Below are 24,470 nucleotides of genomic sequence, written 5' to 3'. Positions count from 1 at the left end.
TCTCATATTTACAGGGCTTTTGCAATCCAAACAACTTCAAATCGCCAGATTAATAATGACCTAATGTAACATCGTCATGGAAAAAAGCAGGTGCCCTTTTCTAGCACCTTTAATAAAAAGGAACTGTAAAAATACTAATAATTCAAATTAAACTAAATGTGCCCCTCTAAACTTAAAGACTAAGTGTCCACTTGAACTGAAAAGACCTGGTCCCTGTGCCTCCGTTGGGAACCACTGGCACTGATGTAACCCTGACAGTTTGTCAAGCAAACTCTTTTACAAGATTGACATTTTTAGATTTGCTTTTCATCGTTTCAGCCACTGCAGACCCGGTATAGTGCAGCAGCAGTGGTGAGTGAAAGAGAAGCAAAAGTTTACAACATGGACATTCACTGCAACAAATTATTACTTTTTTTTATTTTAGGGTAAAAACCTAAAACTTTACTAGTTACATATAGTTTCTAGTTTCTAAATGTGTGCCAAGAAGGTCAGCTATTAATACCCCTCTCTCCCCCTCCCTTTCAAAATACCTCCCCCCAAACACACTTATGTATCCTGCCAGGGGCTGAGTACTAAGCAACTGCCCCTGCATGAGTTCAGTCATTAGGGTTCTTCAACACATTTTTAAACCCTCGTCTTAACCCACTAAACCAGGACCAGACCTCGCAACTGAACGGTAAGTGCTGCTTCAGAGACACATGGCAGGTTTGGGCTCGGTTGCTGGTAGTGAGCTAAAAAAGGACCAGAAGAGGGCAGTGTTTTTGACATTGAGCTGACTCTGAATGGAAACCAGGAAGTTAGAAATGCTTAGCTGACCACAAACAGTCAATCCAGTAACAAATATCAGAGACAATTTGCTGTGAAAGAGAGTGTTGTATGCTTTCAGTTGGACGTGGGTCACATGTATTTTGTTATATATTTTCATTTATTTCAATTCATTTACAGGTGTTATTATGGCTTAAGTCATACCTGCACTGACCTTTGACTTGGCCCCTGCGTGTCTCCATGACGACAGATGAGTTCATTGTTTTGCCTCTGTAACTTCCAGCAAAGCATTTACATTACATTGGAAACAAGCAAGTGGAAATTATGGCCTATTCACCGTCAGAGAAATTGATTACATACCAAAAATACATATTTGAGTAACTGTATTTAGGTACAGTCACTCTTTCTTTGGGTATTCAGAGTACAGTTACTTTTCTAAAATCAGAGGAAAGCATGTTATTTGAACACACAGTTTAGGCTTCAAACGTCACTGAATTCGTGAGAAAAATGGAAATTGCTGCTCCTATTGTGAGGATATGTGTATGTTCTGATTAATAGTGATGCAAGTTATCTTATCTGATAGATAAATAAATGCTCAACAAATGGTAAATCAAAAACAAATGTATTGTATTCTTTTGTTGTGAACACATGTGTTCAATATTCTGCAACTAAACACATTTTCAAAGTATTCTTCCAAACACTGTTTGGATTCCGGCCCACCCACTTTTGCCTCTTTTTGCTATGGATCGGCAATTCCATTGTTTTTGGCATTTCCAGTTGAGCAGGAACAGTGGAGAACGAGGGAAAAGTCATGCAGCTTAAGTACGAAATAAAGTAGAATAATGAAATGTATGTTTGTTCCCTATTCTGTACAATAACCTATGGAGGGAAAATGGGTGAATTCAGTGATCGATCAATCAATCAATCAATCAATCAATCATTCAATCAATCAATCAATCAATCAATCAATCAACCTTTATTTATAGACCCCTTCACAACACACAAGGCGACCAAAGTGTGTCACAATAAATATCCAAACTGTACAAAATGAAGCGTTGCTCCAGTGTGTTAAAAGCCAATCTGAGTAAATGCGTACAGCCTCGATTTAAAAAGGCCAAAGTCTGTGATGGTTTATGTCGGGGGTTGTTTAAGTCTGGCTCTGAGGACTGAGGAAAAAGAGGATTTTTCGACCTTTGGGTTTAGAGCAGACCGAAGCTCAAAAATAAAATATAAAAGAAACTGGAAGCCAATGGAGAGAAAAAAGAACTGGGCTGACGTCTGAGTGTGTTGGTTAGAAAATGAGTCTAAGAGCAGACTGGGACACACTGACACAAAGTACTTTGTAATAGTCTATTCTTGAGCTGGTGAAAGCATAAATAGTATTTTCAAGGTCGGTGCGATTTAAAAAATACTTTATTTTAGATAAAAGACATGATAGATAAAAAACATGCTCTCTCAAATTTGTTTATAACAATTTTAATTGTTGTCAAAAACACGATTCTTTACGGACAGTTTTATCATGGACGATCAAAATTATTCAAATGGAGGACATTTTGCTCTAACCACATATTTGTGTCTACAATTACAATCAGAAATTGAAGGGCACTAACCCTTTTGTCTGGAAACATAGGTGAGTATATCTGCAGATCGTCTGCATAAATAAACTGTGCCATAATTGACCCCAATGGTAACATATAAAGAGAAAACCGTATGGGGCCCTAAATACAGCCCTGGGGGCTTTCCACAGACCATCGAGGCAGCAAAGAAGGACCACAATCCTGACAGAAAAGCTTCTGTTGGTCAAATAAGACTCAAACCAAGCGCAAGTGCCACAGATACAAACAGACTTTTTAAGGCGAGACAACATCATTGAAAGGTATCAAAAGCTGCTGTTAAGAACTAGGACAACAGGGCATTTGGCATCCACAGAGCGGGTAATATCATGCAGGCCAGACTCTGTCATATGTCGTGATCTGAACCCAGACTGGACCTTTTACAGAAAAGAGTTGTTTTCTAAAAACAAAAGTAGCAGTACATAAAAACAACTTTTGTAATATCAAATATACCTGAATTTCTATTTTTTTAAATATTACAGAAGGATTAAAAAATGAAGGTCATTTTCCAGTGTTTTCTTAGGGTCGCATTATAATCAATGGGAAGGACGCGCCTCTCATTGTAATCTAATGCAATACAAAAACTAAAAAAGCTACAATCTTCAAATTTTCAACAAAGTTGAACCTTCCTAAGACACATCTAAAATGTACTCCATTATTCTGGCTTCAGTTTTCTGAAAGATATCTAAATTTTATAGGTACATTTTTCATTAGATGTGAAATTCCAGTTTGAAATATATATATATATATATATATATATATATTAAGGTTGAGGTAGATCTTTGGATAGAGTTGAAAAAGTATGAAAAATTAGGAATCTTTGATGTTTTTGTAAGTGGACATTTATGTCCTTATAGGGTCCTAAACGTTCCAATGCATTAGCAAAAACAATAATAATTTTGGAACAGAAAAGTTTTACAAAAAATAGGCTCTGTTACATATTTTTTTACCAATGTAATTAATTGAACCAAAACAATGGGCCAACAAAGTTAGAAAAACAAAGGCAAAATGGACAAAAGTATCCACCAGACATTTTATTCAATGTTCAATATTCATGTGCACAAACAAGTCAACACTGCACCATTTCTCTGGGTGACCTTAAAACGGCTGAGTGAAAATTATTTTCGGTCGACATCGGCAGCCCAACGTAAACTAATACAAGAAGAAGCAGGGACAGGTTTCATGGTGGCGCTCATAGCAACTGTTGAAATGCGCTGATCCTTTAAGACTTTCTGGTTGGTCCTGGTGGAAGGGATAGGCAAAGCATGAACAGAGGGAAAATGCCAATCCAGCTATGTTTTGGTGGAGGATCAACTTATATTGTGGTAGAAAACTCAAGGTTTTGTATATTGCAATAATTTAAGTATGTGTTGAACCATTCAGTGGGTGTCTTATTCCATTTGCCAAAATATTTCAAAAAGTTGGCCCACTCAGAATCTTTATTTATAGTATAGTACAACATGATTCTCTGGGTTGTTTTGGGTCAAGTCAGGAGACCAATTTTGCAATATCGGTCGTCTTTTTACAAAAAATGTTTTTAAAGATTTTGTTGCCCATAGGCTTTATTAGACAGGGAAGGACAGGGTGAAATGGGGAATGAGAGAGAGGGGAAGACATTCAGTAAATCATCGTGCAGTAAACCATTCAACCACTGGGCAGCACCAGCCGTCATTTTTTATGATGATTATGATCATTATTCATTCATTCATTTTCTACCACTTTCGTGGGTGACTGGAGCCTATCCCAGTGACTTTGGGCCTTAGGCGGGGTACACCCTGGACAGGGGCCAGCTCCTCGCATAGACACACAGATAACCATTCACTCTCACATTCATTCACTAGGGCCAATTAAGAGTTGCAAACACATCCATGTCTTTGGATGGTGGGGGTGAAGCCAGAGAACCCAGACAGAACCCACAGTACCATGCAGACTCCACCCAGAGAGATCAAACTCTCCAGAAATGAGCCCAAATAACACACAATAGAATAAAACACCCACTACGAAGTTAAGATGACTCACCTTGCCTTTGTACAGGTCCACGATCCATGTGTCATATAGTGGGATTATTTATTTTTCTCTCTAAAGTGCTTGAGTTTAATGTGTGTGTCTACTTTGGGAACTAAAAAGAGAAGTACAGGTTTTGGGCATCTTCTTCAGTCATACCATGCTTTCCTGTGGACTGTGGTCTGTGTAGTTGCCAGGCCAAGTCAAACTGAGACCGCTTTGTGCTGTCTGCGTGTAGTTAAAATTAATTTGACCATCCAAGAACCAGGAAGTGTGCTGTTAGCATGCTGGTTGCATTGGGAAAGTGAAGAATAACTTTGGACCACTGCAAATTAACCAGTTCTTTTTTCTTTCCTTTTTTTACAACTGTAAAATCAGGGGGGGCACCTTTAATTATCTCTTGATTTGATATTTTCTAGATTCCTGCCCCCTGGTGGTGATTATGGCGACTCTCTCATTTGAGGACTACTCGTTGTACAGTAACCTCTCAGATGATGAACTGCTGCAGCTGGCCATAGAACGCAGTCTAAATGAACCCTCCCAATCAGAGGCCCCGCTCCTGCAACAGACCCCGCCCCCACGAGAAAACCAGCCAGACAGAGCGCCCTTCAACACCCAATACCAGAATGCATCTGCTGCCAGAAGGAATTCCAGCTCCCAGAATCCTCCAGTGTATGCTCACTACAGCTCGCCCAACCCGCCCAATGAAAAGCCCCCAGACCCGTAAGAATAATGTTTTTTTGTACGGTTTTACATTCTGCTGGGAACACCGGTGGTGGACACCAGAGGTAAGGGATGCCATTAGGCTGAAGATCTTATCAGGCCTGTTTGGCTTGTGGGACTCCTGACGCAGTTGACAGGTATCGGCAGGCAAAGCGCTCGGCAGCTTGTGCAGTCGCAGCGGCAAAAGCCTGGGGTCCAACGACTCAAGAGGGGGAAGCAGTACTTCACCAACACAGTTTATGGTGCGGGTGGAGACTTGTTGACCTCAACCGGGGTTGTCGTCGGACGGTAGAAAGAATACTTTAATGACATCCTCAATCCTGCTGTCATGTCTGGTGAGACTGAGGTCTCGGTGCTGACTCGTCCATCACCCAAGCTGATGTCACTGACGTTGTTGGCAAACTCCTCGGTGGCAGGGCTTCGGGGGTGGTTGAGATCCGAGTACTTTAAGTCTCTGGATGTTGTGGGACTGTCTTGGCTGTGACACATGGTATGGTGGTCCCTCTGTTCAAAAAGGGGGATTGGAGGGTGTGTTCCAACTACAGAGGGATCACACTCCTCAGCCTACCCGGGAAGGTCTATTCCAGGGCACTGGATAAGACAAGATAAGATAAAATAATCCATTATTGTCCACACATGGAGAAAGAAGAGGAGGAGAGGAGGAGAGGATTCTGGAGAGGAGAATCCGAAGGAGGAGTTGTGTGGTTTTGGTTCTGGTCATGGAACACTGGACCAGCTCTACACTGCGTTCCAAATTATTATGCCCATTGTGTTTATGTGTCATGAAGGTAATTTTTTTTGTTTTCCAGTGAAACTCATGGATGGTATTGTGTCTCAGGGCTCTTTGGGTCAGTGAAATCAATCTCAGACACCTGTGCCAATTAGTTTGCCAGGTAAGTCCAATTCAAGAAAAAATATTTAAGAAGGCCGTTCCACATTATTAAGCAGACGACCATTTTCAAGCAATATGGAAAAGTAAAGGGATCTCTCTAGGAGCGAAACGCAATAAAAAGTTCATACTTCACGAAAACTTAGGGGTGATCATCATACTTTAAAGAGATTTGTAGCTGATTCAGAGCACACAAGGATGCATCAGATAAAGGCACAAAGAGGAAGATTTTTGCCAAACAAATACATCAAAGCTGCTAAAAGGCCATTTCAAAGCAGCAAACAGGTATTTGAAGCCACTGATGCCTCTGGAGTCCTGATCCTCCAGAGGCTTGCAGTTATGCATAAACCTTCTATTCACCACCCTTAACCAATGCTCACAAGCAGAAATGGCTTCAGTGGGCCCAGAAATACATTAAGACTCATTTTCAAACTGTCTGGTTCACTGGTGAGTGCGGTGCAACCCTGGATGGTCCAGATGGATGAAGTGGTGGATGGTTGGTGAAAGGCCACCATATTCCAACAAGGAGTTGGTCGAGTCATGTTTCAGGTTGGAATCATTGGGAGGAAGCTTAAGGGTCTCTCAAGGTGTGAAAATTACCTCTGTAAAATATGTGGAGTTTCTGACCGACCACTTTCTTCCATTGTACAAAAAGAAGAACCGTGCTTTCCATAACAAAATCATCTTCATGCTGCAAGAAATACCTTTGCATCATTGGCTGCTATGGACATAAAAGAAGAGAAACTCATGGTGTGGCTCCAAATCTCACATCCTCCCCTGACCACAACCCTAACGAGAACCTTTGGCACATCCTCAAGCGAAAGATCCATGAGGGCGGGAGACAGTTCACATCCACAGCAGCTCTGGGGGGCTATTCTGACATCCTATAAAAGAAATTCAAGCAGAAACTCTCCACAAACTCTCAAGTTCAATGGAAGCAAGAATTGTGAAGCTCCTGTCAAAGAAAGGGTCCTATGTTCTAATGTGAGATAAGATATTTGGATTGAAATATCTTTTGATTTCAGTACATATGACCTGCTAATGATTCCAATTTAACAAATGACCATTTTCATTTCTTTGCAACAATAACATGGTTTGAAACTTTGTTGTACATAGTAATTTGGAACAATGCATTTTAAAGTTTTTATTTAAAAAAAAAAAAGCTTGTTTAGGTTGATGACTTGAAAATTAGGATGACTATTTTATGAATATTTAATATCAGAAAATCTGAAAAAATATAATTTGTATAATCATTTCCAGCACCCGATGTATCTCCATCGGGCGCTCAAGGGTTCATGGGAGTTTGCCCAACCAACTAACGTGCTTTGTGGATCTGAGAAGGCGCTCAACCGTGTCCCTCGGGGTGTCCTTTGGTGGGTGCTCCGGGAGTACGGGGTCCAGGGCTGTTTGCTCAGGGCTGTCCGGTCCCTGTATGACCGGAGCAGGAGCAGAACCTGGACATGCATGTTGCACTGGGACAGTTTGCAGCCGAGTGTGAAGCAGCTGGGATGAAGATCAGCACCGCCGTATCCGATGCCATGGTTCTCAACTGGAAGTGGTTTGCCCTCTCCTGGTGGGTGGGCAGTCTTTGCCCCAAGTGGAGGAGTTCAAGTATCTCGGGGTCTTGTTCACGAGTGAGGGAAGGATGGAGCGTGAGATCGACAGGCGGATCGGTGCAGCGGCTGCAGTGATGCAGTCGCTGCATCGGACCGTTGTGGTAAAGAGGGAGCTGAGCCGAAAGGCAAAGCTCTCAATTTATCAGACAATCTACATTCTTTTCAGTAAATCAAAATCTCTTTTTCAAGGTTGACCAAGCCCAAAAGAGACTTCAGCACATACAGGACTACATTTAAAAGTTTGGACATGATTTTTAAATTAGAGCAACAACAGCTTAAAAAAAACAGCTCACAGCTCTCTTAGTTCAGTTTGAAAAGTGTTCCAAGCTGTGAGTGAAGCTTAACAGAACACTTAACAGAAGGTGTTTCAGAGTTGTTGGCATCATTGGGGCTGAAAAGTGTGGACTTATAGAATAACCACGGTCATAATGTCAGGAATGCAAGTTGCGAGTGTTGTTTGAAATATTAAGGGGGTAACAAGTGTAACGAGGGGTTTTACCAATTATAGTTTTGAGAATTAAATAATACCAATGCAACAACCTGCAAGAATGAAGTGATGAGAGCATGACGTTGTCTTCTCTCACATCCAGGAAGACGTTCAACGGGACGATCAGCCGCTTCATGACCGGATCGGGGAAGAGGATGGTGACTTACCGCAGGCTGGACGAAAGCATTGCCTACATCGGCCCCGAGCCCGAAGAGTAAAAACATCTACTGTTATGCAAAACTCACTTATTTTTACCTTATTCGTGCATCTTTGAGTATCCTAATCATTCAAAATAGTCTGTTTTCCTAAATGCCTGTTCTATATATATATATATATATATATATATATATATATATATATATATATATAGTTGTATTAGTTTTGGGATTTAGTATTAAACTATAACATACATAGATAATCTTTTTATGTTGGTGTAATCCCTCATTTGTCCAGGAGTGTTCCATTGTAGAAAAATATTCAGTTGTTGTCATCTGGACTAAACTGAGTCCAGATGACAACAACTGAACCTTTTTCTACAATGGAACACTCCTGGACGAATGAGGGATTACACCAACAGTCATCTGGACTCTGTTTTTTGTCCCTGGAGAGGTAGACGCCCAGGACATTCGGATGCTAATCTGCTCCACAGGGAGGAGAGAAGGTGTGAGTCAGGGACAATAGAGGCTTATAGCCCATTAAAGGACTGATAGTAAACAAAGAGGCTAGTTTGATAAAAAACAAAGTGGTTTAGTTTCTGTTGAAACCAACAACACCTTTTCATCAGGAGGTCCCGGTGCGCAGGGCCTACCCAGGGTAGGATAAATATCTGAGTTCCCGGTCTTGATTCGCAGATTCAGAATTACTCTTGGATAAGAGTCTAAACGAGTCCAGATGATACAACTGAATCATATTTTTTTATATGTAATTAATTGTAAACTGCAAAATTTACCCTAAATTTTAACCCTAAATACCTGGGGTCTGATTTAGTTTTTAAATAATCACAACTAAGTACAGGGATATGGGATTACTCAAACATGCATGAATCAATGGACATACGACTCTGTGTAAGCTAAATATAATTGGACACCATTATGAAAAAATAAAAGTTGATTCTACACTATATAGCTCCTTTAATATACACGCAAACCAAAGCTGAAGTGTTAACAAGTTGTTTAAAATGCCTGTATTTATAATATATGTCCATAAGGTTTTAAATGTTGTTTTTTCTCGCAGTGAAGAGGAGCCAATTTTCAAGGCAATCCGTGTGGGCAACACTGCTCGTGTGAAGGCCCTGGCTCTCACACCGGGGACAAACCTGATGCTGCCCAGTAAACCCGGCTGGCTGGCCATCCACCAGGCTGTGTGGTACAACAAGAGCGACTGTCTCAAAGCCCTCATCTCAGGTGACAAATCAATCAAAACCAAGCTGGAGATGTGTTCTGTTTCACGCAAGACTGTAGGAGTTAAATAGTGTTCTCCGGTGTGGCGATAATGAGGCCTCCAAACAACAAACAAACAGAAATACCACAAAGCAGCATTCACATCAGCGACAAGCAAATACTGATCTGATAGAAGAAATAAAAACATTAGAACGCACCAATATTCTGCTAGACGGCAAGTCAAGGCAAGTTTATTTGTGTGAGAGCGCAAAGAAAAATCCTTTCAGTCATATGCGCAGCTAAACAAAACTGTTTTTAGCTTAGATTTGAACATTGTCAGAGTAGAAGCCTGTCTCACATCTTCCGGAAGACTGTTCCAGATTTTAGCTGCATAAAACATAAAACTGAAACGCAGATTCCCCATGTTTAGTCCTGACTCTGGCACCAGCAGGAGGCCGGTCCCTGAGGTCCTCAGAGTCTGAGATGGTTCATATGGCACTAACATATCCAAGATGTACTTTGGTGCTAGGCCATGAAGAGACTTGTACACAAGCAGAGCTGCTTTAAAGTCTATTCTCTGAGCCACAGGAGCCAGTGCAGAGACCTGAGAACAGGACTAATGTGATCATACTTCCTGGTTCTAGTCAGGACCCGAGCAGCAGCGTTCTGGATGTACTGCAGCTGTTTTACAACTCGTTTGGAGAGGCCAGTGAGCAGCCGTTACAGTAGTCTAATCTACTGGAGACAAACGCATGGATAAGTCTCTCTAAATCTGGTTTAGACACTATACTTTTGATTTTGGTAATGTTTTTTAGATGGTAAAAAGCTGCTGATGTTATTGATTTGATGTGGCTGTTAAAGTTCAAGTCTGAGTCCATTATTACCTTAACTTAATTTGTAGGTTTTAGAGCAAGACTCTGGAGGTGACCATTACTAGACTTTCTCTTTGTTTCTGTGGCCAAAGATGATGATTTCAGTCTTGTCTGAGTTCAGCTGGAGAAAGGTGTTTCGCATCCACACACTGATCTGTTGGATACTGCATCCATCTGTCACTGCGACAGAGTGAATCTACTGGTCCATAGTCACCTGCCGATGGTGAAACATAGATCTGAGTGTCGTCTGCATAATTGTGATAGGACACATTTTCGCTGCGTATCAACTGACCTAACGGCAGCATGTAGAGGTTGAACAGAAGGGGTCCCAGGACTGACCCTTGGGGCACCCCACAGGCCAGGGTCATGTGGTCTGAGACACAGCTACCAATTTCAACAAAGTACTTCCTGTCTTCCAGATAGGACCTTAACCAGTTTAGGGCAGTGCCAGTGATGCCCACCCAGTCCTCTAGTCTATTTAGGAGGATCCCATGATCTGTTGTGGGAAGCACTTTGAATTGCCTTGTGTATGAAATTTGCTCTACACATAAACTTCCCTGTGAATTGCATCAGCAGCTTACACTGGCTGGTCTGATGGTGGAGTACCAGCCCCTCAACCAGCAGATCACAGGTTCAAACATCACAGGAGACAGTTGACTATGTTGGAAAATAATTTATTTGTTTGTTGTTAAACACCAGTTTGCATTGCACTAATTAGTCTCTGTTTACATTGACGACTCTACTGGAAAGGTGCAGCAGGTGAGGGAGGGGCAGGTGTGAGAGCGGGCACAGGTGAGGGAGGGGTAGGTGTGAGAGAAGGCACAGGTGAGGGAGGGGCAGGTGTGAGAGCGGGCACAGGTGAGGGAGGGGCAGGTGTGAGAGAAGGCACAGGTGAGGGAGGGGCAGGTGTGAGAGCGGGCACAGGTGAGGGAGGGGTAGGTGTGAGAGAAGGCACAGGTGAGGGAGGGGCAGGTGTGAGAGCGGGCACAGGTGAGGGAGGGGTAGGTGTGAGAGAAGGCGCAGGTGAGGGAGGGGCAGGTGTGAGAGCGGGCACAGGTGAGGGAGGGGCAGGTGTGAGAGCGGGCACAGGTGAGGGAGGGGCAGGTGTGAGAGCGGGCACAGGTGAGGGAGGGGCAGGTGTGAGAGCGGGCACAGGTGAGGGAGGGGCAGGTGTGAGAGAAGGCGCAGGTGAGGGAGGGGCAGGTGTGAGAGCGGGCGCAGGTGAGGGAGGGGTAGGTGTGAGAGAAGGCGCAGGTGAGGGAGGGGCAGGTGTGAGAGCGGGCACAGGTGAGGGAGGGGCAGGTGTGAGAGCGGGCACAGGTGAGGGAGGGGCAGGTGTGAGAGCGGGCACAGGTGAGGGAGGGGCAGGTGTGAGAGCGGGCGCAGGTGAGGGAGGGGCAGGTGTGAGAGCGGGCGCAGGTGAGGGAGGGGCAGGTGTGAGAGAAGGCGCAGGTGAGGGAGGGGCAGGTGTGAGAGCGGGCGCAGGTGAGGGAGGGGCAGGTGTGAGAGCGGGCACAGGTGAGAGCGGGCACAGGTGGGGGAGGGGGCACAGGTGAGGGAGGGGCAGGTGTGAGAGCGGGCGCAGGTGAGAGCGGGCACAGGTGGGGGAGGGGCTGCTTGCAGTCATGAGCTCTCAGACTCAGAAGAACCTCCTCACACATTTCTGGAGACACTTCTAGACCACATGACCTTAATTTACAGGCTTGTGGTTTATTGGGACCTCAAGTGGTAAAATGACTATACCGCTCCTAATCTAAAAATAAAATATGTATTTATGTGCAGAATACTGTACATTTATACCTTGAATAAATTCTGCAAAAAGTGTATTTATTTCACCCAAAATACATTATTATTTATTCAAAGTAATTTATAGGATTCTCCTCAAAATTACACAGAGCCACTTTAACAGTCACAACTAAATAAACCAATATTAAATAATCCAATCACACCACAGTTCTGCCCAGTAGATGGCCAGTGGGATGTGGTGATTATAAATGTTGTTATTTGAGTCAGTACTATTGTTGACCCTGGTTCCATCCCGATTCTTCTCATCCTCAGTTCAGCCCGGGATGCTGAACAAGCGGGCGGACCGTGGGGAGACTCCTCTGTTGGTGGCGGCGCAGAGAGACTCTCTGGACTGTGCCATAGTGCTGCTGGAGAACGGAGCTGATCCAGACACTAAGAACTACGACAAGGAGACTCCACTCTACAAAGGTCCAGCTTGGTTTTTTGACTATAAAGTTCCTTATTGAGGCTTTGAGTAAACCTGTCTGCCTCTCTTCCACATCGGACTTTCAGCTTGTGAGCTCAGTAACGCCGCCCTGGTGGCCGCTCTGCTGAACCACGGGGCAGAGTTGAACGTGCCCTGTATCCAGGGCTGGACGGCTCTGCAGGAGGCTGTGGTCCGCAACAATGTGGAGATCTGTCAGATGCTGGTGACGGCTGGAGCCAAAATCAACATCCCAAACGAGTACGGCATCACACCACTGTTCACCGCCGCTCAGACCGGCAGCATGGCCACTCTGCGCTTCCTCATCAAGCAGGGTCAGCAATGTTTTTTAATTAGACTGGAAGTTTTGTTCTTTGTGGATATCTTTTATGCATGGATGTCTCAAAATGGGCATAGTTCAAATGTTCAAAAGGAAAATCCACAAATGACTAAACAGATTTATTTGAGTCCCTCTAATGAACGTATTTCCACATCATGAACAAAGATAATTTACATAATAGATTATCTTCTGTAGGCGCAGACATAAACACGCAGGCCGCGGATGGGAACACTGCGCTGTACGAAGCGGCTAAAAACCGTCATGAGGAGGTGGTAGAGCTGCTGCTGTCCCTGAACGCTGACGCCAACCGACCAGGACGAAACGGGTTGATGCCTCTGCACGTCGCTGCTCAGAATGGAGACGAGACGTACGTTTAACCCAGACAGCCAACGCATACAAGCGTACAAGTGTTTTTAGAGGAGTTTTAGAGGAGTTTGAATGGAAGCTTACCAAGTGTGAGAACCTGGTTAGGATCTGCCAAGGAGCAGGTTGGAGAGCCAGAGGTTTACCAATCGAGGTTGGGTTCTACAATCGCTGACCAGAGCTTTCTGCATTTTGGGCATTGAGGGAAAAGGGAAGAAAAGACCCTCTGCAAAGCCACAGAAGCAGCAGAGAAATAGTTAGGATGGCTATGCTTTATGAGAGGGGAACCATGAGGTCAGGGTCCTACTCATCTGGTCACAAGCTGGGGCCGGATCACCCTCCGCTGGGATGCAAGACATGAGCGTTTACTGTTGAAAGACCCGAAAGGCTTAAGCAATCCAGGAACATCACAATGATGTGACCAGAAACAAGTAAGTATAGTATCTCAATTTAAGGACTTGTCTCCAGCTGGTGTAAATGATATAAAGTGCTTTGAGTGCCTTGATGGTAGAAAAGCGCTATATAAAGTAACCATTTAAATGTGAATAATATTCACATTTAAGGATATAATATTCACATAATATTCACATTTTGCTTAAGGCTAAAGTTATATATAAATATTATTTATATATAACTTAAGCCTTAAGCAGAATTATACACAATTTTAGCAATCTTTAATTTTAGCAATCTCTAGAGCTCAAAACGCTTGCTGACATTTTTATCTTAAATATGTTAGTCATTTTGCAACAGAATGTAACTAAAAAAGCTGCAGCAGGTGGTCAGTGGTCCGATTCCTGCACAGACCAGTGCATTTTGTTGTTTTGTCTCAAGACCCTTCACCCACTTGTCTGTGTACGATTTAACCTCACTTGCATCAGTCAACCCAAGGCCAGCTGTGTCTAGGTTGCAGCTTCCAATATCACCTCCAAGTATGACTGAACCATGAATACAGTGTAACAGTTTGAGAGGCTTGTCAAACTACAAACGGTGTAAGGCCTTATTATTACTAATAACTTTGGCTTGTTTGTCTCTCCACAGGATAGTTTCAATGTTGATTCCAAAGACCAGTAAGCCGCGTGTGAATCGCTGTGGCATCAGTCCTCTGCACATGGCAGCCGAGCGCAACAGAGACGAGGTTCTGGAGATGCTTCTCGACGCAGGGTTTGACCATCATTTTTTAAACATAATTGTATTTATTTACCTTTTGTAAAATGTGTTTGTGATGCTAGCTCACACACACACACACTGCCCTTTGTTGCTGGTTCTGTTCATTTTTTTCAGAACATCACTGGGGTACAAAGCATGGCCCTCGAGGGCCATTTAATGCCGCTATGTTGTTTTTTCTTTTTCTCAGGTTTAACTCAAACGCACTGTTGAATGAGGAGCGGAGCAGCCGTTACGAGGACCGTCGCCGCACCGCTCTGTATTTCAGTGTGGCCAATGTAAACCTGGATATGGTCAGTCTGCTGCTGAACCATGGCGCGGCCACAGACCTGGACACGCTGCCCCCGTTGTTGGTGGCGGCGCGGCAGGGAGCGGTGCAGACCGTCACCCTTCTCCTGGAGCACGGGGCGGATGTGAACATCACGGTGCCCGGCCTGAACACCACCTTCCCGCCTCTGCTCATGTTCTGCACCCAGGACCCTCCGCTGCTCAAACTGCTGCTGGACCACGGACTGAAGGCTCTACCCTGTTTCACCTGCTCCTACGGGAGCAAACCACACCCACCACTCAGGAGCCAATCAGAGGACAGGACACGCACCATGGAGGTAACAAGGCCATCTGCATGTAGAGAGTTGATAAACTCTCCTTTTTCAATACAACAAATGTCTGAACATAGATTTGCACCAATGACCTCTTCATCACCAATCACTCCCTCACTCACACACCACATTCAGAAGCGTGTCTTGCACAAGGACACAATGGGAGTAGCTCTGGTTGAAACTGGGATCGAACTGCCAACATTATGGTTATGAGAATGGGATTTTAAAAATGTTTCAAGCTGTCCTCACACCACAGCGTCAAATTAGAGGCCAATGTGCTGTGTTGCTTTTCTCGTGGTGTTATGGAATTTAATGGCGGACCATGGCTTTGGTTTATTAACTTACAAAGTCCAAAAGCGGAGGCGAGTATCTGCGGGGCCCGTCTGGGACCCGCAGATACTTCAGAGGGGAGCAGAATTTAGTCAATATCATTATTTGCTGCGTCTCAAGGATTTTTTTTTACCGTTGCGGGGTTAGTTTTGTGTCTTCTTTTGGGTCGTGCGTAGCACGTCACTGGAGCGTCATATCTAATTGGCTGCTGCGCCGGACAATGCTCAACTTTTCTGCTTCGGACATATTGGACGCATTGGACGCACAAAGCGTCCAAAGCGTCCAGAGCGTCCGACTCCCCCGACGCGCCTCGCTCGACGCCGAAAACACAGGAATCGCACCGCAAAAACGCAGGACGCGTTTGACGCGCGTTTCCATAGACTTTGAATGTAAACTGGACGCTTTGGACGCCCCGGTCTGTAGGCCCCTTCATAATGCTATATTATATTTGAAATCCCCCAAAATATACACAAAACTTCCCATCTCTCGTTCATGACTAATCTTGAAGTCTGATTTGATTGACAGTTCTGTGAGATGGTGTCGTCCTCCACGGTGAGCCGGTGGGTGGGGCCTATCGTGGACCTCCTATTGGACTACGTGGGTCATATGACAATGTGCTCCCGCCTCATCGATCACTTGGACAGTTACTCCGAATGGAGCCGCATCAAGGAAAAAGGAGGTAACAATAATAGCACTGAAAAGAACCTTCCCCTTTTGGACTGCTCATATGCAGGACACATATGCCGGGCCAGCAAGGTTTACATTACATTGAGGTGGTTAGAATGTACATTAAAAGTATAAATATGCACATAACATTTTAAACTCTCCGCAACTTTAATAATTATTGAGCTATTATTGTTCGCAATTAATTTGACAATTGTGACACATCGTCCCAGGTCTAATGAGGACCACTGCTAATATTTAGTTTATGTGTGGACAAGTTTTATACAGTCCATGACATAAATAACTGCAGTCTTTGAGATTTAGCAGTTGCAACTGTTCTACCTGAAATTAATCTAACTAACTTGATTTCACCACCTTCATATAAGAATCAGAATCAGAAAAAGGTTTGAATAATGATGAATAAGTAAAATAAGTATATCAAATTAGATAAGGCATAAAAAATAAACTTATTTACAGATGGTCAGAAATAGAGCAAAAAGTGAACAGTGCATAAATAGTTAGTGGTTTGAATAGTGATTGAAGGTGCCATAACATGCTTTTTTTCACGTTTCGTAGTCTATCCTAAGTGTATAATTGATAATAATAAGGGTTGTGCAACACCCTTAACATAATAGTTTAGAAATATCACCCATACCTTGGACCCCCTCACCAACCCGGAAATGCAGACGGCTTGGTTTGATATTCGCCCCCACCCTTGCGAAGAGCGATCTGGCTCCCTCGCCCAACCCGTGACGTAGTCTCAGAGCGCGTGTGTGCCCCGCCCACCCGTGACGTAGTGTCTGCTCCACAGCTGTCTGCTCCGCGATGCACAGCTCCGCACCAGTGAGTGAGAAACGATAGAACTTCAGATCAACATTACTTTGAGACTAAATAAATCTGGTGTTTATTCTACAGCGTGCGCCGCAGAACAGATAGATCTATAGATCTATATATATATATATATATATATATATATATATATATATATATATATATATATATATATATAGATATATCTATCTATATATATATATATATATATATATATATATATATATATATATATATATATAGATATATCTATATATATCTATATATATATATATATATATATATATATATATATATATATATATATATATATAGATATATCTATATATATCTATATATATATATATATATATATATATATATATATATATATATATATATAAAAGTCTTATGTCCATCGCGCTCTTGTTTGGTTTTTCGGTATCGGATAGAACTTCTCTCCGTTTATTTTCCCGGTTGCTGCATTAACTGCCACATAAACCTTCACCATTGTGATAATAGTAAAGAGTGCGATATCATTAATGAAGTTTTGGGCCTCTTTGAACCGTGTTTCCTCGTAAATCGAAGCAGAAAAACTCCGGGGCTTGTATGGGGAGAAGAGTTTGGAGCAGCGCGGAGCCGGGGGGAAGGGGGCGGGGGGCGGGCGGCGGGAGGGTGAGGGGGGTGGAGAGGGGGGGGGTGAGGGGGGGAAAGGAGATAGTCTGTAATATAGCTAAAATCAATCAAAAAAACACTCTGGGTACATATATGAAGCACAAATAGCAATGTAAGAAGGTTAAAAGCTCTGAAAAGTCGATTTTGCATGTTATGGGACCTTTAAAGGCCTCCTGCCTGAGGGGAGTGGCCTCCTGCCTGAGGGGAGTGGCCTCCTGCCTGAGGGGAGTGGCCTCTGGCCTGAGGGGAGTGGCCTCCTGCCTGAGGGGAGTGGCCTCTGGCCTGAGGGGAGTGGCCTCCTGCCTGAGGGGAGTGGCCTCTGGCCTGAGGGGAGTGGCCTCCTGCCTGAGGGGAGTGGCCTCCTTCCTGAGGGGAGTGGCCTCCTGCCTGAGGGGAGTGGCCTCTTGCCTGAGGGGAGTGGCCTCCTGCCTGAGGGGAGTGGCCTCTGGCCTGAGGGGAGTGGCCTCCTGCCTGAGGGGAGTGGCCTCCTGCCTGAGGGGAGTGGCCTCTGGCCTGAGGGGAGTGGCCTCCTGCCTGAGGGGAGTGGCCTCCTTCCTGAGGGGAGTGGCCTCCTGCCTGAGGGGAGTGGCCTCTTGCCTGAGGGGAGTGGCCTCCTGCCTGAGGGGAGTGGCCTCTTGCCTGAGGGGAGTGGCCTCCTGCCGGAGGGGAGTGGCCTCTTGCCTGAGGGGAGTGGCCTCTTGCCTGAGGGGAGTGGCCTCTGGCCTGAGGGGAGTGGCCTCCTGCCTGAGGGGAGTGGCCTCTGGCCTGAGGGGAGTGGCCTTCTGCCTGAGGGGAGTGGCCTCTTGCCTGAGGGGAGTGGCCTCTTGCCTGAGGGGAGTGGCCTCTTGCCTGAGGGGAGTGGCCTCCTGCCGGAGGGGAGTGGCCTATTGCCTGAGGGGAGTGGCCTATTGCCAATGGGGAGTGGCCTCCTGCCTATGGGGAGTGGCCTCTTGCCTGAGGGGAGTGGCCTCTTGCCTGAGGGGAGTGGCCTCCTGCCTGAGGGGAGTGGCCTCCTGCCTATGGGGAGTGGCCTCCTGCCTGAGGGGAGTGGCCTCTTGCCAATGGGGAGTGGCCTCCTGCCTGAGGGGAGTGGCCTCCTGCCTGAGGGGAGTGGCCTGCTGCCTGAGGGGAGTGGCCTCTTGCCTGAGGGGAGTGGCCTCCTGCCTGAGGGGAGTGGCCTCCTGCCTGAGGGGAGTGGCCTCCTGCCTGAGGGGAGTGGCCTCCTGCCTGAGGGGAGTGGCCTTCTGCCTGAGGGGAGTGGCCTCTTGCCTGAGGGGAGTGGCCTCCTGCCTGAGGGGAGTGGCCTCCTGCCTGAGGGGAGTGGCCTCCTGCCTGAGGGGAGTGGCCTCCTGCCGGAGGGGAGTGGCCTCCTGCCTGAGGGGAGTGGCCTCCTGCCTGAGGGGAGTGGCCTCCTGCCTGAGGGGAGTGGCCTCCTGCCTGAGGGGAGTGGCCTCCTGCCGGAGGGGAGTGGCCTCCTGCCTGAGGGGAGTGGCCTCCTGCCTGAGGGGAGTGGCCTCTTGCCTGAGGGGAGGGGCCTTCTGCCTGAGGGGAGTGGCCTTCTGCCTGAGGGGAGTGGCCTTCTGCCTGAGGGGAGTGGCCTCCTGCCTGAGGGGAGTGGCCTTCTGCCTGAGGGGAGTGGCCTCTTGCCTGAGGGGAGTGGCCTCCTGCCGGAGGGGAGTGGCCTCTTGCCTGAGGGGAGTGGCCTCTTGCCTGAGGGGAGCAGTTCAAAAACCAAAGACAAAACCAGGTTAAACTTGTGACTAAAGCCGTGGCTCTCTGGCTCTGCAGAGCCGCCTCGCTCGCTCATGCACCTGTGCCGCTTGAAGATCTGCTCTCTGGTGCCCAAACGTCGGCTGAAGCGTCTTCCTCTGCCTCCTCGTCTGCTGCGCTTCGTCCAGCACAGGAGACAAGGCGACCTGGACAGTGAAGACCTGGAGTCTCAAGACTACAATCGCACACATCAGATATTATGTTAAGTCCAGTAAAGGTCTGATGTAAAAGTCTGTGTGAATGTGGAGTGAGAATGTAGTTAGCATCCATCTTAAAGGTACTGTATGCAGGAAGTATATTTCTCGAGAACTGTGCCCCAGATATGAAGTAAACATGGTATAAAACACTTTACTTTACGGGAGTGTCTACAGAGCCGCGGCTTTGCAGCCACGGCCATACTTTACAGCAGGTAAAGAATAGCAATAGTAATAGGATATATATTACAATCAAGATTACAAAGTCTGACCTCACCAGATGTCACGAGCTTTGGGGCCTGGTCACTCAGATGGAAAAGTGTGGACAAAACCAGGCGCCAGAATTATTGTTATAAAAAAGGCAGTTTTGGTAGTTACTCTCTAACTAGAGACACATGTGAGACTACCTTAAGATAAGATAATATAGTCCTTTATTGTCCCACATGGGGAAATTTCATTGGTGCAACGCAGGTAGATACAGAGGCAGATACAGAAGAACAGATCACTTATAGGAAGTCTGAAAAACACTTTCAGTAGAAGATCTCCTATAAATAAATAAAAACTCCCATAGACAAATAAATAAATAAATACCATTGCATGTGATCACAACAGTAATTGCACATGAATATGTGTCAAGACAGCACATAGACTGCACATGAATTCCAACAGCAATTGCACATATGACAGAATTACAGTAGTCTACCCAGTAAGAAGCTAAATCTTTATTCTAAGAAGATTATTGTCTTAACAATAACATAGAAACAGGGCATTATCCCAGTTACCATGCTATTACCATGCACTTACATGCTCTTACATGCTATTACCATGCACTTACATGCTCTTACATGCTATTACCATGCTGTTACATGCTCTTACATGCTATTACCATGCTGTTACCATGCTATTACCATGCTCTTACATGCTCTTACAAGCTATTACCATGCTATTACCATGCTCTTACATGCTCTTACAAGCTATTACCATGCTATTACCATGCTGTTACCATGCTATTACCATGCTCTTACATGCTCTTACAAGCTATTACCATGCTATTACCATGCTGTTACCATGCTATTACCATGCACTTACATGCTCTTACATGCTATTACCATGCACTTACATGCTCTTACATGCTATTACCATGCTGTTACATGCTCTTACATGCTATTACCATGCTGTTACCATGCTATTACCATGCTCTTACATGCTCTTACAAACTATTACCATGCTATTACCATGCTCTTACATGCTCTTACAAGCTATTACCATGCTATTACCATGCTGTTACCATGCTATTACCATGCTCTTACATGCTCTTACAAGCTATTACCATGCTGTTACCATGCTCTTACCATGCTATTACCATGCTCTTACATGCTCTTACAAGCTATTACCATGCTCTTACGTGCTCTTACAAGCTATTACCATGCTATTACCATGCTCTTACATGCTATTACCATGCTGTTAGCATGCTATTACCATGTTCTTACATGCTATTTCCATGCTGTTACCATGCTATTACCATGCCATTACATGCTATTACCATGCTGTTACCATGCTATTACCATGCTCTTACACGCTGTTACCATGCTAATACCATGCTCTTACATGCTGTTACCATGCTATTACCATGCTCTTACATGCGGTTACCATGCTATTACATGCGGTTACCATGCTCTTACATGCTGTTACCATGCTATTACCATGCTCTTACATGCTGTTACCATGCTATTACCATGCTCTTACATGCTGTTACCATGCTATTACCATGCTCTTGCATGCTGTTACCATGCTGTTACATGCTCTTACATGCTGTTACCATGCTATTACCATGCTATTACATGCTGTTACCATGCTTTTACCATGCTCTTACATGCTATTACCATGCTCTTACATGCTCTTACATGCTCTTACGTGCTCTTACATGCTATTACCACGCTCTTACATGCTCTTACATGCTATTAACATGCTCTTACATGCTATTACATGCTATTAACATGCTCTTACATGCTCTTACATGCTCTTACATGCTATTAACATGCTCTTACATGCTCTTACATGCTCTTACATGCTCTTACATGCTATTAACATGCTCTTACATGCTCTTACATGCTCTTACATGCTCTTACATGCTATTACCATGCTCTTACATGCTCTTACATGCTATTACCATGCTCTTACATGCTGTTACCATGCTATTACCATGCTCTTACATGCTGTTACCATGCTATTACCATGCTATTACATGCTGTTACCATGCTTTTACCATGCTCTTACATGCTATTACCATGCTCTTACATGCTCTTACATGCTCTTACGTGCTCTTACATGCTATTACCACGCTCTTACATGCTCTTACATGCTATTAACATGCTCTTACATGCTATTACATGCTCTTACATGCTCTTACATGCTATTAACATGCTCTTACATGCTCTTACATGCTCTTACATGCTATTAACATGCTCTTACATGCTCTTACATGCTCTTACATGCTCTTACATGCTCTTACATGCTATTAACATGCTCTTACATGCTATTACATGCTATTAACATGCTCTTACATGCTCTTACATGCTCTTACATGCTATTAACATGCTCTTACATGCTCTTACATGCTCTTACATGCTCTTACATGCTATTACCATGCTCTTACATGCTCTTACATGCTATTACCATGCTCTTACATGCTGTTACCATGCTATTACCATGCTCTTACATGCTGTTACCATGCTATTACCATGCTCTTACATGCTGTTACCATGCTATTACATGCTCTTACATGCTGTTACCATGCTATTACCATGCTATTACATGCTGTTACCATGCTTTTACATGCTCTTACATGCTCTTACGTGCTCTTACATGCTATTACCACGCTCTTACATGCTCTTACATGCTATTAACATGCTCTTACATGCTATTACATGCTATTAACATGCTCTTACATGCTCTTACATGCTCTTACATGCTATTAACATGCTCTTACATGCTCTTACATGCTCTTACATGCTCTTACATGCTATTAACATGCTCTTACATGCTCTTACATGCTCTTACATGCTCTTACATGCTATTAACATGCTCTTACATGCTCTTACATGCTCTTACATGCTCTTACATGCTATTACCACGCTCTTACATGCTCTTACATGCTATTAACATGCTCTTACATGCTATTACATGCTATTAACATGCTCTTACATGCTCTTACATGCTCTTACATGCTATTAACATGCTCTTACATGCTCTTACATGCTCTTACATGCTCTTACATGCTATTAACATGCTCTTACATGCTCTTACATGCTCTTACATGCTCTTACATGCTATTACCATGCTCTTACATGCTCTTACATGCTATTACCATGCTATTACCATGCTCTTACATGCTCTTACATGCTATTACCATCCCTCCTGCGTTCTGTCTGGTTGCAGGGTCAGTATTTGAATAAGACTATTTAGTGTCATTCCCTGTATTAATCTAGATCTAGATCAATTCTGTTTATTCTTTGAGGCTGAACTGTAGTTCTCATCATTCGCCACCAAAACGTGATATGAATTTGTACCAGTTTTCCTTTGGTACCAGTTGAACCTTCACATGTTTTGTGGCGCTGACCACAGGAAAATCATTTCTTTTTTGCTTCTTCAATTACAGCGGCTTATTTGTGGCAACATCCTAACTTCTTTGTAACGTTTATATTTTCACAGAGCACTTTGCAGAAGTCTGTTTTTCTAACCTCTGCAAATGAATGTGCTGGTCTCACTTGATTTATTCATAATTTAAACATTTGAATAACTTAAACCAATCAGAGGAGAATACTGCATACAGTACTTTTAATATGTGTCCTCAAAGTAATCCACAGAGTTAAAGTGAAAAGCTTGGGTTCTGTTTTTTTGGACTCTGTAGCAGCCTTGAACGCCTGACCTTGGAAACTGTAGCATGTCATGAATAGAACCAACAGAAAAGATGTTGTTTAGGCTTTTTATTTATTTATAAAAATGGGGATATTGTGTTATGTATTGTCTTTCTGAAACTGTCTCGGGGGAAACTATGATCATTGTTTCTCACTGGTTCTACTCTTACTAACCAGCAAAAGACCTCAACATGCAGCTCTAAATCAAGACAGGAGAAAATACACTTATGACACACTTTTAATTCGAACATGCCAAATTTATACTGTGTTTAACTTTATTTATTAGAGCAGACTGGATTATGAGGACTTCCAGATTGCTCAGTGCGATGACAGGAACAGAGCGAAGTCATCAAAGTAGAGTTGTAATTGAGGCTGAAAACAGGACAAAATTGGACATTTCCTGAGCAGCTTTAGAACGACCTTGAGCTTTATCAGAACTAGTAAAGGTTTAATAAAAAGAGTATTATCAGTATTTTTTGTGGTATTGAAACTGATATAGCGCATTGAGTCTATTAATCAGCATCAAGTTTGACATTTTAGTGTCGTTTGCATAATATCCTCGTTTAAAGTGCCTATGACAGGTTTAATTTTGACTTTAGTTGGTGTATTTATACCTGTTGTACATATAAATTATAGTTTTACACCGATAGAGTAGGTATTTGTGAAGAAAGCGTTGAAAAATCTGTAGAAAATGACAGGAAGTGACATCACACCAGAGACACTAATTCCACCAATTCTAAAACTACTTTTTTTTTACTCTCTAAAGGTTAATTCAACAAAATTAAGTTGCTCTCATATATTTTTATTTAACAAATGAAATAATTGTTACATTAGGTGAGTTTTCTCAGTGTTTGCTGGGTAATTTCATTGTGTGATTTCATCAATTACAAACACGAAGTGAAATCATAAACTTTTTTTTTAAAATTTGCTATTCCATGATAATATTTGTATTTATTTATTTAGCAAAATTGAAAATGTATTTCTCTTAACTGCATTTTAGTTTAGTCGTCCGACCTGTCATAGACACTTGAATCCGCCAGCGCACAGTTCTGCCCGTTGAATAATGGCTTTAGAGTTTTCTGTGACGC

General features: G+C 43.9%; 1 protein-coding gene across 1 annotated transcript; it reads left to right on the top strand.

The window, feature by feature from the left end:
- Nucleotides 1–586: 586 nt before the first annotated feature.
- On the top strand, nucleotides 587–21,129 carry LOC140381446 (ankyrin repeat and SOCS box protein 2-like). Its single transcript, XM_072465512.1, has 11 exons — nucleotides 587–676; nucleotides 4,802–5,105; nucleotides 8,201–8,311; nucleotides 9,331–9,500; nucleotides 12,407–12,562; nucleotides 12,647–12,892; nucleotides 13,093–13,264; nucleotides 14,299–14,421; nucleotides 14,615–15,029; nucleotides 15,879–16,032; nucleotides 19,290–21,129. The coding sequence occupies exons 2-11, from the start codon at nucleotides 4,825–4,827 to the stop codon at nucleotides 19,475–19,477; spliced, it is 2,016 nt and encodes a 671-aa protein (XP_072321613.1). The 5' UTR covers nucleotides 587–676; nucleotides 4,802–4,824; the 3' UTR covers nucleotides 19,478–21,129.
- The last annotated feature ends 3,341 nt before the right edge of the window (nucleotides 21,130–24,470 follow it).

This window comes from Eucyclogobius newberryi, unplaced genomic scaffold (genome assembly GCF_026437365.1).
Source record: "Eucyclogobius newberryi isolate DKJ021-1_F unplaced genomic scaffold, fEucNew1.0.hap1 SCAF_5, whole genome shotgun sequence".
NCBI classification, from domain to species: domain Eukaryota; kingdom Metazoa; phylum Chordata; class Actinopteri; order Gobiiformes; family Gobiidae; genus Eucyclogobius; species Eucyclogobius newberryi.
This window is presented reverse-complemented; position numbering and strand designations above follow the sequence as displayed.